Source organism: Girardinichthys multiradiatus, chromosome 20, assembly GCF_021462225.1.
Source record: "Girardinichthys multiradiatus isolate DD_20200921_A chromosome 20, DD_fGirMul_XY1, whole genome shotgun sequence".
Classification (NCBI taxonomy): Eukaryota; Metazoa; Chordata; class Actinopteri; order Cyprinodontiformes; family Goodeidae; genus Girardinichthys; species Girardinichthys multiradiatus.
In genome coordinates, this window is record NC_061812.1 from 33656467 (window position 1) to 33670627 (window position 14161).

Below are 14161 nucleotides of genomic sequence, written 5' to 3' on the forward strand. Positions count from 1 at the left end.
ATCTTGCTTCTTTTGAACATTTTCTGATAGCATTTAAGACTATGGATAATAACTTTCTTTGTTTTTGCTTTAGATGAGAATACTGCCTCAAAATGTTTTACATTTGTAATCTAACTTGATCACATCAGTGCAACATTTAATTCTCTTGCACAACCTGTTTTCAAGTTGGTATATTGTGAACATTTTAAGCACAATTAAAATGCTGTTCTCTGCCATCCATCCTCAAAGAGGCTGAAATTCTATGTAGTAAATTTTTTCATTGCACTTTTTGAAAGTCAAATGAGATACCTGCACCAAGAATGTGCTGAAGCTGAATACCCTGTAGTTGTGCTGACACTGATCTTCTTGGTCTCAGGAGTCTCCACCCTAAATCTGCAGAGGATTCGAATCCCAAGCTGTTACTCAAGCTGAGTGACAGAACTTATTTTTTCCTCACTGTATTTTTCTTCACTATTTTTGGTGTGAAAACATTAGTCAGTGTTGCAGGCATTACCTCAGATCCCACACAGACAAGTTCTAAGTAAGACAAATTGGTGCAGCAATTTACTGTATTGCCTCTGGTGAATGTTTGTTGCTCTATTAAGCCTGACAGCTTACACAACTAAATCATACAACCCCATTAGAAACATCATGAACCAACATGTTCCTCTGTTTCTTTTATAATTTGTGGCTGCCAGTCAATCACAGTCATTTTTACTATTTAATTACTGGATGCTGTGGGCCTATTTATACTACATGATGTCAATGCCAAAAAAAATAAAAATTTAATGAGACCGTTTCTATTTGATGAGTCATACACTGATTTAGCCTGCAAGGGGTTAGCTCTCAACCATATGGGGCAATTGTAAGTCATTGGTTGGTTATGCCTTTTAAGGGGCAACTCTTTAGGCCTAACATGTACTGGAACAATACTAAGCACTGGACAAAATCATGCATAGACTCAATAAAAGTCTATGCAAAAATAAAAAGAGTATTTTGTCATAATGTGAGGTTGAACAGAACTGGAGTGCAGAAAAACACTTGGCAGCAGCATAGTGGATTTGAGAATCTTAAGGTTTTAATAACAAAATGATACACTTACACGAGTCTCCAAACAATGACATGGAACATGAATCAGCATGGAAGTAAACAGGAGGACCGAGCGAGGAACAATGAAAATAACCAAACATATATACTGAGGGAAGAGGAGTGTGAACCAATGAAAATGGGTGACAGGTAATAGGATGGAACATGAAACAGGTTTGGAACTGGGTTGCAGGGGAACTGAGGGAAGGTGACTGATTACACTAACGAGACTGGGCTGCTGAGAGAGAAAAACAAACATGAGGACAGAAACTTAAGAAACAATACAAAATGACAAAAACCCGGGGAACACAGATAAATAAATGAACTAAAATGAACACAAGAAGCTAGAAGGTAAAGACCAACAGAAGTAAACAACAAAAACACCTATAAACGAAAAAGGTAAACAAAAGATACACTCCAAAAGGACAGAGCATGACAATTTTACAATACAGTAAAAAAATCACAAATATAAAATACCCAGCCTTGAAAATGTTTTCCTATTCCTTAAACTTTTTACATTTTGAAAAATTATATCCACAAACTTGAATGCATTTTTTGGGGGATTTTATGGGATAGAGCAACCAAGTAGTACATAACCTTGAAGTCGAAGGACATTTTTTTTTTTTCAAATAAACATTTGAAAAGGAGGTGAAGCGGATGGTACCCTGATGTGGTCAGAACCACCTGGAACTTAATCTACTCAAGACTATGGAGATGATGGTGGACTTTCGGAAAATGAACCCCTCACCCCCCTCACCATCCTCAACAACACAGTGTCTGCTGTGGACTAGACGGTGACACGGGAGTGGATTTTCTCTCCTGTCCCATCCTGCTCCCACAGAAAAATGTATTGTCCCATCTCAATCCCAGGCCAGCATTAAAAAAAAAAATCCTGTCCCATCCCACTCCTGGTAAAATGACTCCCACTCCCATCCCGCTCCCATTTAGAAAGACTTCCACTCCTGTACCACTTCCATTTTTGTTTTCTTCATTTAAACATTTGACAATTTCTTTGAAGGACCAATTAGGTCCCTGTTTTTAGCTATAGTAAAGGCCAGTTAAAGTAAAAAGAACAATAATGAAGAATTAATAAAATATCAAACAAGGAATAAGACCGTGCGTATCTTAGTTAAATAAACAAAATGTACATAGTTGGATTTTACTTATTTATTAAGTGATTGTTTCCTTTGAACAATGACATTACTTCTATGTTTCAAATTGGTGAAACGAAAGAAAAATGCACCTAGCAAGAGAACTGTACTTGGTGAACAAAAGTGCAAAAAGGCATTACCTTCATTTTTTAGAAACTGTACCTCAATGGTTCACAGCCCTGGTCCTCAGGGACCCCTTCCCTGTATGTTCTAGATGTATATCTGCTCCAGAACACCGGATTCAAATTCTGACACGACCTCCTATACAGGCATCAAGAATGGAGGGTCAAACTGGATAAAATTAAAACAATAAAATAATCATTAAATAAATAAATGTTGTGAATGTCCCAGACTTGATACGTGATGGTACTTTTCCTTTGATGAATGAAGAGATGCAGGGCTGATTCAATCCAGAATTTGCCTTACAAGTGTGCCTTAATCACTGGTGAACTTGATTACGACTAAACACGTTTTATAAGCAGCATACTGCGTGTTAACACCGCTACATTCAATTCTCCTGAAGTTCGTTAATATTTGCGACCTTCCTGTCAGCTCTATGAGTTTAATAGATAAGTCCTTACTTCTGACTTTATGTTGCAAATCCAATTTTCCAATGTCCAGTTCTCTACCTGCGTTTGCTCCCTCCATTGCCGCGTTCTGAACGCAGGTGGAAAACATCGATCAAAAGTACTGTTGGCTTGTGGGTCGTGTAGTTCGTTTGACTCGCATTATAGTATAGGCTTTTGGAAAAAAACTACACAATGAATAAAGCTGATTCTGATTCTGAAAAGTGTTGTGTGCATTAATATTTAATCCTGTTTACTTTGATGCCCCTAAACAAAGCTCAAGTGCAACCAAATGCCTTCAGAAGCTAGCTAGTCAGTTTACACAGTCTGTGTGTGTGTAATTTAATCTTCATAAATTCAGCTGTTCTGTGAAGGACTCAGGGAAACAAGGGACATGCTAGAAGTTTAAAGTAATGTTTGGCTCCAAAACAAAATCACAAGCTGTAAATATCTTATAGAGCACTGTACCTGTTATGATTAGGGTCTGTTTGTCTGCACCGCCCCTTTCTGCCTCTGATCTTCTGTGTGCTGAAGCAATCTAGAACAATGTTTTCATCTGCTTCTCCCCTGCCAGCACCCTACTCATGCATCACAGAAGTGAAGTTAAAAATATACAAAGGAGGAGCCACAGACCTATCCTTTAGGTTCCCAGACAGACAAAGAGGAGATCTGAGCCGCAGACATCCAAAGCACCCCACTGCATCCCAAAGGATGAAGGTTTCTATTTTCAAAAGGTACTTTTAATCTGGCAAACAAGTCTTATCGTAATGCATGTTCTAATTTATTGAATATGACTGCATATTACAAGATTTTATCTTCAATTCAGTTCCGTTTGATTTGTAAACACCAACCACTCTGTCTTTTAAATTATCATAAACTTGAATGCAAATAACCTACTAATTTAAATTGGGCAGAGAAGGGTTTATAAAATAGTTGTTCCAGAGAGCACTTAAGAACATAGTGGGTATGTCAGTTTTATCCCAAATTGGATCACAGTTGTTACAGTCATGTCCACCAGTCAATACGGTGGTCTGTTTCCGTTAACACATCTACATGACAACCTTGCAATCATGATCTCTGTGCACACAACACCAGTAGAATCATGAAAACTGTGTAATTCCTCTGCCAAACCGCGTCTCTTTTAACAATAGGTAGCAGGGTTTGGTTTTAGCAAAATGGCAAAATGAGTGCTGATAAGCAGCAACCCTCTTGCATCCTGTTGGCAGACCGAAGGGTAGGAGCTAAAGTCAATAATTCCTTACTATCAAAGCTGGCATCCTGGAAGTATGAGGCTTAGAGTGGGTCCATGACACATTCTAACTTTCCTTCTACCTGTTCAAACAAGCAAGAAAGTATTTATATGTCAAGTAGTGTGCTTTTAGGAGCAACACTTCTTTGTTGCTTTTTAATCCACTTTTGATGTTTTCACTTCATAAAGGATAAATCTTAAACCCTTCTTTTCACATTTTCAAAGCAGACACATAGACATGTAACTCTATTTACCAGAGGGAAAACAAGTTAAAACAAATTCACTGCCCTAACTCTGAACCATCACCATCAAAAAATAACCTTGATGTTAACTCTTACTCGAAGCTAAACATATATAAATCAAATCCAGAATCTACGGGTTCTACAGTTTGGCCCCAACTGTAAAAAGAAGCGTCTCAATAAATTATTGGCCAGTCGTGTTTTACGAACCTATGTACAAAACACACAAGTATTCACACACACAGGCACATCGTAAACCACAATAAAAGAATTACGGAGATTATGAGTACGCAGACAGCCTGGTGGTTGCTAGGCATTGCAACAACACCAACAAATGTCTCTGAAATGTGTGAAAGTGGGTGTCATTTTTACAGCAAACACAGTCAGATGTTATTTTATTACTTTATGTGACTTTAGAAGGTGGGTAGAGTTTAAATTTTTAAATTTTTCTTTAACCCTGTTTAAAATATATGACAATTCAATGCTTACAGGTAAGTTTCACATGGATTCTATAATAATAATAAATAGTGAGTACTATTGTTTTTCAGAACTTAGGAAAGCCAATTTGCAACATCAACCAGTTTTCACTGCTTACAAGAGACCTGTAATCAGCCGCTGTGTTGACTGACAAAGTACTACATAACCACACCCTTTGAGACTTCTCTTTTGTTTTGGTTTGATTGTAAAACATTGTCTTTTCTTTCAACTTTCTACGTGCAGTACCTACTCATTGGAAGTCAATGATAGTGCAGCCTTTCGTAAAAAATAATATAGTTTGCCATTAGAAAAAGGTTTTTGATTCTTAATCTCAAACAAGTCCACTAACAAATGTGGGATGCTAATGGTTGATTCTTGTTAATATTAGCATGCTGAAACACTTAATGAAATTGTGCTAACAACAGCAGCTTCGTTTAATTTATACAACCTTAAGCATGTTAGCTTTTCCTAGATATCAGCAAACACCAGGTGTTGTTAATTTGAACTCAGCTAATCAGTAAAGATTCTGTAAACCTCTGGCTTATTTTTAATAGAGAGCTTTCCTAACTTTCTTGGCCAACATACATGACAACATAGGAAACTGTATGACAGCAACTTTAGTGCTGGTTGAAGGCTACAGCTAACCTTTAGCTTTTGCATTTCCTGGATGTTCCCTTAATTGTACAAAGCCCATGTACTTGGCTCTTTTTACCAGTATAAGACAATTCTCAGTACTCACAAAAATATAATGCTTCCTAACACTTAACATTTATGGTTTGGTTCTCTTAAAGCTGCAGTAGGTAACTTTTGTAAAGAAGTATTTTTTAAATTTTTGTTAAAACTGTCACTATGTTCTGACGGTATAATATGAGACAGATTTTCTGTGAAAAAAATCAAGCTCCTCTGGCTCCTCCCAGTGCTCCTACTGCCATTTGTAGAGATATACCACCCCCGGTAAGAAGCAACCAATCAGAGCTAGGAAGAATGTCTTAGCAGTGTCAATTATGCTCGTGTAAGCGGCACTCCCCCCCCAAGTTTACAGTTTTCTCAGAACTCCCTACCGCAGCTTTAATACGACCTTTTCCCAATATGCCAAGCAAACATAATGGCATATGTCCACTGGGTATGTTGATAACAATAATGACTAACTGGACAGAGTCACTTTCCAGGGTATACAGGTCCTTCTCAAAAAATTAGCATATTGTGATAAAGTTAATTATTTTCTATAATGTAATGATGAAAATTTAATATTCATATATTTTCGATTCATTGCACACTAACTGAAATATTTCAGGTCCTTTATTGTCTTAATACAGATGATTTTGGCATACAGCTCATGAAAACCCAAAATTCCTATCTCACAAAATTAGCATATTTCATCCGACCAATAAAAGAAAAGTGTTTTTAATACAAAAAACGTCAACCTTCAAATAATCATGTACAGTTATGCACTCAATACTTGGTCGGGAATCCTTTTGCAGAAATGACTGCTTCAATGCGGCGTGGCATGGAGGCAATCAGCCTGTGGCACTGCTGAGGTCTTATGGAGGCCCAGGATGCTTCGATAGCGGCCTTTAGCTCATCCAGAGTGTTGGGTCTTGAGTCTCTCAACGTTCTCTTCACAATATCCCTCAGATTCTCTATGGGGTTCAGGTCAGGAGAGTTGGCAGGCCAATTAAGCACAGTGATACCATGGTCAGTAAACCATTTACCAGTGGTTTTGGCACTGTGAGCAGGTGCCAGGTCGTGCTGAAAAATGAAATCTTCATCTCCATAAAGCTTTTCAGCAGATGGAAGCATGAAGTGCTCCAAAATCTCCTGATAGCTAGCTGCATTGACCCTGCCCTTGATAAAACACAGTGTACCAACACCAGCAGCTGACACGGCACCCCAGACCATCACTGATTGTGGGTACTTGACACTGGACTTCTGGCATTTTGGCATTTCCTTCTCCCCAGTCTTCCTCCAGACTCTGGCACCTTGATTTCCGAATGACATGCAGAATTTGCTTTCATCTGAAAAAAGTACTTTGGACCACTGAGCAACAGTCCAGTGCTGCTTCTCTGTAGCCCAGGTCAGGCGCTTCTGCCGCTGTTTCTGGTTCAAAAGTGGCTTGACCTGGGGAATGCGGCACCTGTAGCCCATTTCCTGCACACGCCTGTGCACGGTGGCTGTGGATGTTTCTACTCCAGACTCAGTCCACTGCTTCCGCAGATCCCCCAAGGTCTGGAATCGGCCCTTCTCCACAATCTTCCTCAGGGTCCGGTCACCTCTTCTCGTTGTGCAGCGTTTTCTGCCACACTTTTTCCTTCCCACAGACTTCCCACTGAGGTGCCTTGATACAGCACTCTGGGAACAGCCTATTCGTTCAGACATTTCTTTCTGTGTCTTACCCTCTTGCTTGAGGGTGTCAATAGTGTCCTTCTGGACAGCAGTCAAGTCGGCAGTCTTACCCATGATTGGGGTTTTAAGTGATGAACCAGGCTGGGAGTTTTAAAGGCCTCAGGAATCTTTTGCAGGTGTTTAGAGTTAACTCGTTGATTCAGATGATTAGGTTCATAGCTCATTTAGAGACCCTTTTAATGATATGCTAATTTTGTGAGATAGGAATTTTGGGTTTTCATGAGCTGTATGCCAAAATCATCCGTATTAAGACAATAAAAGACCTGAAATATTTCAGTTAGTGTGCAATGAATCTAAAATATATGAATGTTAAATTTTCATCATGACATTATGGAAAATAATGAACTTTATCACAATATGCTAATTTTTTGAGAAGGACCTGTACATTTGAGCTCACTAACCAGTCTTTGATGTTGTGTACTACTTTAATATATTTATATTATCTTGCAGCAGTTAGGAAATGTAAGATTGCAGCTTTCTCTAGAATTGCACCTGACAAGGTGGCAGCAGGTTGGAGTAGCTCTGTTACTTTTCATTATTAACTACAACAACATTTAATAAAGTATTTTTGAATTGAACTGGGCTGAATTAAGTCACAAGACTAACTGCTAAGCATACTAACCCTGACATAGCAGTGGGAAAAGGATTGTATGAAATGCAAAATCAGGTTGCTTTTTGTTTTACACATTAGTATTGGTGGCCCACACAGACAAGTTCTGAAGCTTTTCTTTTCTTTTTCAGGGTAAGGGCTAAGATTTGCCCAGACTCTCTCTCTCTATCTCTCACACCCACACACAGCCACACATACATGCACACACAAACATATATTTGTTAATCCTTAGTCACCTACTGTATACAGATTTGATGATCATTCAAGCACCAGTGTTAAACAGACCCAGTAACAGTAAAACAATGTGTGAGACATGTGACATCGTTCAAAAGCAGATGCTTTTAAATATCCCCCACACAAGCAAACATCTTGGTTGCTAGGTTTTTATTTGGCCAGACAATGATCATGATCTTCCTTGTCTGACAAAGAGTGAGTCATGTCAGATTGCAGCCATTGCCAGGGTTCCCATGCTTGACTCTAATTGGAGTAAGGTGTGTAGGGCATTTTCGTTATCTGTTTGGTATTTTTCAACATAGAAGCTAATCTCGAAGAACATTACTACAGAGACTTGACCTAAAGTTGGGTTGAAATGAGGTTTAGATGAACCATCTAAACCTCACTGTTCATACTGAACGGAAGCCAATGAAATGCCCAAATAAGGAAGCAAAGCTGTACAGGCCTGGGTGTGTACAGGTCCTTCTCAAAATATTAGCATATTGTGATAAAGTTCATTATTTTCCATAATGTCATGATGAAAATTTAACATTCATATATTTTAGATTCATTGCACACTAACTGAAATATTTCAGGTTTTTTATTGTCTTAATACGGATGATTTTGGCATAGAGCTCATGAAAACCCAAAATTCCTATCTCACAAAATTAGCATATCATTAAAAGGGTCTCTAAACGATCTATGAACCTAATCATCTGAATCAATGAGTTAACTCTAAACACCTGCAAAAGATTCCTGAGGCCTTTAAAACTCCCACCCTGGTTCATCACTCAAAACCCCAATCATGGGTAAGACTGCCGACCTGACTGCTGTCCAGAAGGCCACTATTGACACCCTCAAGCAAGAGGGTAAGACACAGAAAGACATTTCTGAACGAATAGGCTGTTCCCAGAGTGCTGTATCAAGGCACCTCAGTGGGAAGTCTGTGGGAAGGAAAAAGTGAGGCAGAAAACGCTGCACAACGAGAAGAGGTGACCGGACCCTGAGGAAGATTGTGGAGAAGGGCCGATTCCAGACCTTGGGGGACCTGCGGAAGCAGTGGACTGAGTCTGGAGTAGAAACATCCACAGCCACCGTGCACAGGCGTGTGCAGGAAATGGGCTACAGGTGCCGCATTCCCCAGGTCAAGCCACGTTTGAACCAGAAACAGCGGCAGAAGCGCCTGACCTGGGCTACAGAGAAGCAGCACTGGACTGTTGCTCAGTGGTCCAAAGTACTTTTTTCGGATGAAAGCAAATTCTGCATGTCATTCGGAAATCAAGGTGCCAGAGTCTGGAGGAAGACTGGGGAGAAGGAAATGCCAAAATGCCAGAAGTCCAGTGTCAAGTACCCACAGTCAGTGATGGTCTGGGGTGCCGTGTCAGCTGCTGGTGTTGGTCCACTGTGTTTTATCAAGGGCAGGGTCAATGCAGCTAGCTATCAGGAGAATTTGGAGCACTTCATGCTTTCAGCTGCTGAAAAGCTTTATGGAGATGAAGATTTCATTTTTCAGCACGACCTGGCACCTGCTCACAGTGCCAAAACCACTGGTAAATGGTTTACTGACCATGGTATCACTGTCCTCAATTGGCCTGCCAACTCTCCTGACCTGAACCCCATAGAGAATCTTTGGGATATTGTGAAGAGAACGTTGAGAGACTCAAGACCCAACACTCTGGATGAGCTAAAGGCCGCTATCGAAGCATCCTGGGCCTCCATAAGACCTCAGCAGTGCCACAGGCTGATTGCCTCCATGCCACGCCGCATTGAAGCAGTCATTTCTGCCAAAGGATTCCCGACCAAGTATTGAGTGCATAACTGTACATGATTATTTGAAGGTTGACGTTTTTTGTATTAAAAACACTTTTCTTTTATTGGTCGGATGAAATATGCTAATTTTGTGAGATAGGAATTTTGGGTTTTCATGAGCTGTATGCCAAAATCATCCGTATTAAGACAATAAAAGACCTGAAATATTTCAGTTAGTGTGCAATGAATCTAAAATATATGAATGTTAAATTTTCATCATGACATTATGGAAAATAATGAACTTTATCACAATATGCTAATATTTTGAGAAGGACCAGTATGTGTGAGTGTCTGAACTATAAGCGAGATGCTAAAGTCCATTACTACAAAATAATAATGTTTTATCAATAAGCGTGGAGTCAAATTTAAAAGGTTCTAGCATACTGACAGGCTGCATGCAAACAGTCCTGCTACCATGTGAAATTAGTTTGCTGCAGTCACTCTACAATGCAGCTGAATGTGTTAGACTGTGTGAGAGTTTTGTCAGAAAAGCTATTCATTATAACGATAACCAACTTACCTATTCCTCACTGCAGATTAACCACATTTTTGTCCTGTCCTTCAACAGATATTTCTGTGCTTGGCTTGTGCTCACTGTGTTGTAAGGGTGTATTCTGTTTTGGAGGTGGTGAAATTGGGAGGTCCACGCTCAAACTATATTAGAAACCACTCTATCATGGTGAACATGCCCAGAACTTTGAGGAATTCCAAAGGAGGTGTACAAGGAAGTGTGCACAAGTCCACAACTTTGTTGTAATTCCTTTAATCATTAGTTAATAGTTTTGTTATCCTCTTACAGAGCTAAGAGAAGTAATTAATCTCACATAAACAAAAAAAAATATTCTGTGACATTGCTGTGCTTGAATCTAATTTGTTCCGTACATCAATTTTTGTTGCATTTTTGTTCATTCACATACAAAAAATAGAAGAAAATTGTATTTTTTTTGAAGGGCTGCACGGTGGCACAATTGGTAGCACTGTTGCCTTGCAGCAAGAAGGTCCTCCACAAAATAATTCTTAATGGAAGAAAGAAAAAAAATAACTGGTGAAAGAAGGTCATAAGAGGTCTGGAACAGTCTGGAAACATGCTCTGGTCAGATGTGATCAGAAATGAATTTTCTGGCTTACATGCTGTCTGTGAAGACAAACAGAAAGGCTTCCAACTGTAACAGCAGCAAAAGGTGGTTCTAAATAAATAATCGACTTAGGGCTGAATGGAAGTATAACATTTTCTAGATTTTTACCAATATTACCTTGTAACTGATCTTCCTATTGGCCTTTACCTGGTCCCACTGCCTCAAAGGTTTTGGTGTTAACTTGTCAGTGCGATAGACCATGACATGAACAGTAGTGAATGACTCAAGATGTTTATTGCTTTATGAATTGACAGCTTTACTATGCCTGTTTATTTTGTGACACAATGTACTCCACCAAAAAATGCTAGATATAAATCTTACAGAATCAATGATCCAAGAAGAATTGCATAATTTCTTTCTTTGGAAACTTGTATTTGCAGAAGTGTCACACGAAGGAATGTAACATTGCGCCTCTAATTTGGGTGAAAATGTCACACCACACCTCATTAAATACAGCACTGGCATGTTTCGCCATTCTAAGCAAAGATTAACATTATGAAAGATTAATTTTGCCTCAACATGTTTCGCCTAAACCAAACTTATGTGCATTGTTGTTTAAACCAATTTAATGATAAAAAGGTCAAATTAAATAGTGCAAAGCACCAGTGAACAACACTGCAGACAAATTTAAGACTGTTATTAACAATATCCAAAATCATAACATTGACAGTTCAATATACGATCCATTCCTACAGACGGAATAACCCCTGTTAAGTACATAAAAACATTTGAACATGCCACCCATCATTCCCTGGTTTAAAGAAATGGATCTCACTTGCAATTGCAACATAAGAAACAAAGCTGGTGGCTATTCAATTTTGGAGGCGGAAGCTGTCGAACAGGTTTCTGCAACCAGAGGCAAAGCTTTAAAAAAAGAGTGGGAGCCTCACAGAAACAAACCGACTCACGAATCTAGCAGTTGACAGGTGAAATTCAAGTTAAATCTCCTCCGGTTGCCTTCGGCTGTGAAGATTCTGTCAGCTATAAAACAAAAAATTTCCTTAACTAACTTTTACATCCAGACTGGCTTTGATCACCGGGGAGAAGCGCATTTCAGACATTACGTCATCTTTGTTGATTCTGTTGTGTTATTTCATTAATTGTAAAAGCTTGTTGCCATGGGGAAGTCCCAGAATGAATATCAGTTTCACCCCACTGACTGCAGTTTTTGTAAAGCCCCAGGTTGTGGTCAGATTTCAGACAGTGTCCACAGCAATTATGTGCAAGACGGTGCCCTGGTCAGATAAGACCAAAATTTTACTTTCTGGCCTACTTGGAAAACACTTTGTGTAACACTACATGTCACTCCGAACACACAGAAAGTGAAAAATGGTGATGGCAGCCAGGGCCGTAGTCAGACTTTAAAAAATACTGAAGTCCACCACTCATTCTCCCTCTGCACATCAGTTACAATGAAGACTAAAACTTATTTAAAATGGAAGCATTTATTTAAAACATAAGTGACTTGAATGTGACATGTATTGGTGTGTGTGGTTGTGTGTGAATCCACGGGGAGGGACATCATCTAAAGCAACAGGGGACTCAGGGCACAACCATGATGACTCACTGAAATGACATGAATTAGTTTATATGAATGTTGATTGTTCACACTGCACAAACACAATCAAAACACAAGATCTGAGCATTCTTCTTACCTCTGTACTCACACTCTCACCTGTCTCTCCTGACAAATCAAAAACAAACACTAAAGTTATCCGCCTCCCTTAGTCTGTCTTTATGTCTGAATTCATTTTAGATTTGACTCACTGAAATATTTTTCTAAAAGAACACAAATATAAATAAGGCATGCTTTATTAAGTAATACACATATATGATAGTGAAACTGTAATTTTGTATTGTATTCTTGGCAGTCAAATTTAGCATGGATATCACTGTAATAACTTAACACATCTATCCGTGGTCAGTAGTAGTCTAAAGTGAATATAATAAAGGTCAGTCAGTTTGTGTTTGTTTTGAACAACACAGGGACATGGGTCTCAGCAATGTATCCTGGCTGGAGTGGATGGACAGCTGCCATCTATTTAATCTCTCTTACCTCCATCACTTCTTTGTCTTTTCATCACACTCTTCCTCTCGAAGCTGAGCTTTGTATAGTGCAGCCTTTTCATCGTCTGGATAAAATAAACAAAAGGATCCATGTTCATTTATAAAACTGATAAAATAAAGGCAAACTTAAAAAAAAGAAAAAAAAACTTCCAGGATGTCGATGCTGCCTACATGAACAAGGTGGAGCTGGAGGCTAAAGTTGATGCTCTTCAGGATGAGATCAACTTCCTCAGGGCTGTGTATGAAGCTGTATGTACAACTTCTATATTTTAAATCAAGCTACTTGATTCAGAATTATGACTAGTGTTCATCAAAATCCTGTAAAAATGAGCTTAATTGGTAACTTTTGGTGTTGTAGGAGCTTCGCGAGCTGCAGGGCCAGATTAAGGATACCTCTGTTATTGTGGAGATGGACAACAGCCGTAATCTTGATATGGATGCCATTGTAGCTGAAGTGCGTGCTCAGTATGAGGACATTGCAAATCGCAGCAAGGCTGAAGCAGAGACCTGGTACAAACAGAAGGTACATAACATTAAAGCTATAAAGTTCTTGTTCTGCTATAAGCATGAGCATGTAGCCATCTTTCTTTCCGGATCTGATGTTCTTAGAAAAACTTCTTTTTTTTTATTGACAGTATGATGAGATGCAGAGCTCTGCAGGACAGCATGAGTCAGACCTGCGCTCAACAAAGGCTGAGATTGCTGAGCTGAATCGCCTGATTTCACGTCTTCAGAATGAGATCGAGATCCGTCTTAATTGAATGAATGAAAACATTATCTCTTGAAATGGAAACATTATTAGTCTGTCACAGCTGCACATCAACACATCACCATCAGCTGCAGTCTCCTTCTGGTCTTTATTTTAGCAGTAGGGTATGCAAAGCTGCACTCTTCTTCGTAGACATTGAGTTTAGCTGCCTTACACAGTTGCAGCACCTAATACAGTAACCTGGTGGGGCTACTGAGAGAACCACGCTGTTCAAAAGCATTTTTGGAATAATCTTTTATTATATACACAGCAGGAAAATATTGAGGTCCGGACCTTGGTGTCCTCAATGGTAGCTACAGCCCTGATGGCAGCATCAGGCTGGCTGGATGCTTTTTTTCAGCAGGGACAGGGAGACCTGGGCAGAGGTTCTTCTTGCAGCAGGACATGAATCCTAAACATACAGACAG

General features: G+C 39.3%; 1 protein-coding gene across 1 annotated transcript; it reads left to right on the plus strand.

Annotated features, from left to right (window-relative positions):
* Positions 1-13075: 13075 nt before the first annotated feature.
* On the plus strand, positions 13076-13746 carry LOC124856227 (keratin, type II cytoskeletal 8-like). Its single transcript, XM_047346508.1, has 3 exons — positions 13076-13234; positions 13344-13508; positions 13621-13746. The coding sequence occupies exons 1-3, from the start codon at positions 13076-13078 to the stop codon at positions 13744-13746; spliced, it is 450 nt and encodes a 149-aa protein (XP_047202464.1).
* The last annotated feature ends 415 nt before the right edge of the window (positions 13747-14161 follow it).

Bases quoted from the DNA above. Each gene is read 5' to 3' on its own strand.
- LOC124856227 (XM_047346508.1), top strand. From the start codon at position 13,076: ATGTTCATTTATAAAACTGATAAAATAAAGGCAAACTTAAAAAAAAGA. The intron at 13,235-13,343 runs GTATGTACAACT...TTGGTGTTGTAG, and splicing joins TCAGGGCTGTGTATGAAGCT to GAGCTTCGCGAGCTGCAGGG. The intron at 13,509-13,620 runs GTACATAACATT...TTTTATTGACAG, and splicing joins AGACCTGGTACAAACAGAAG to TATGATGAGATGCAGAGCTC.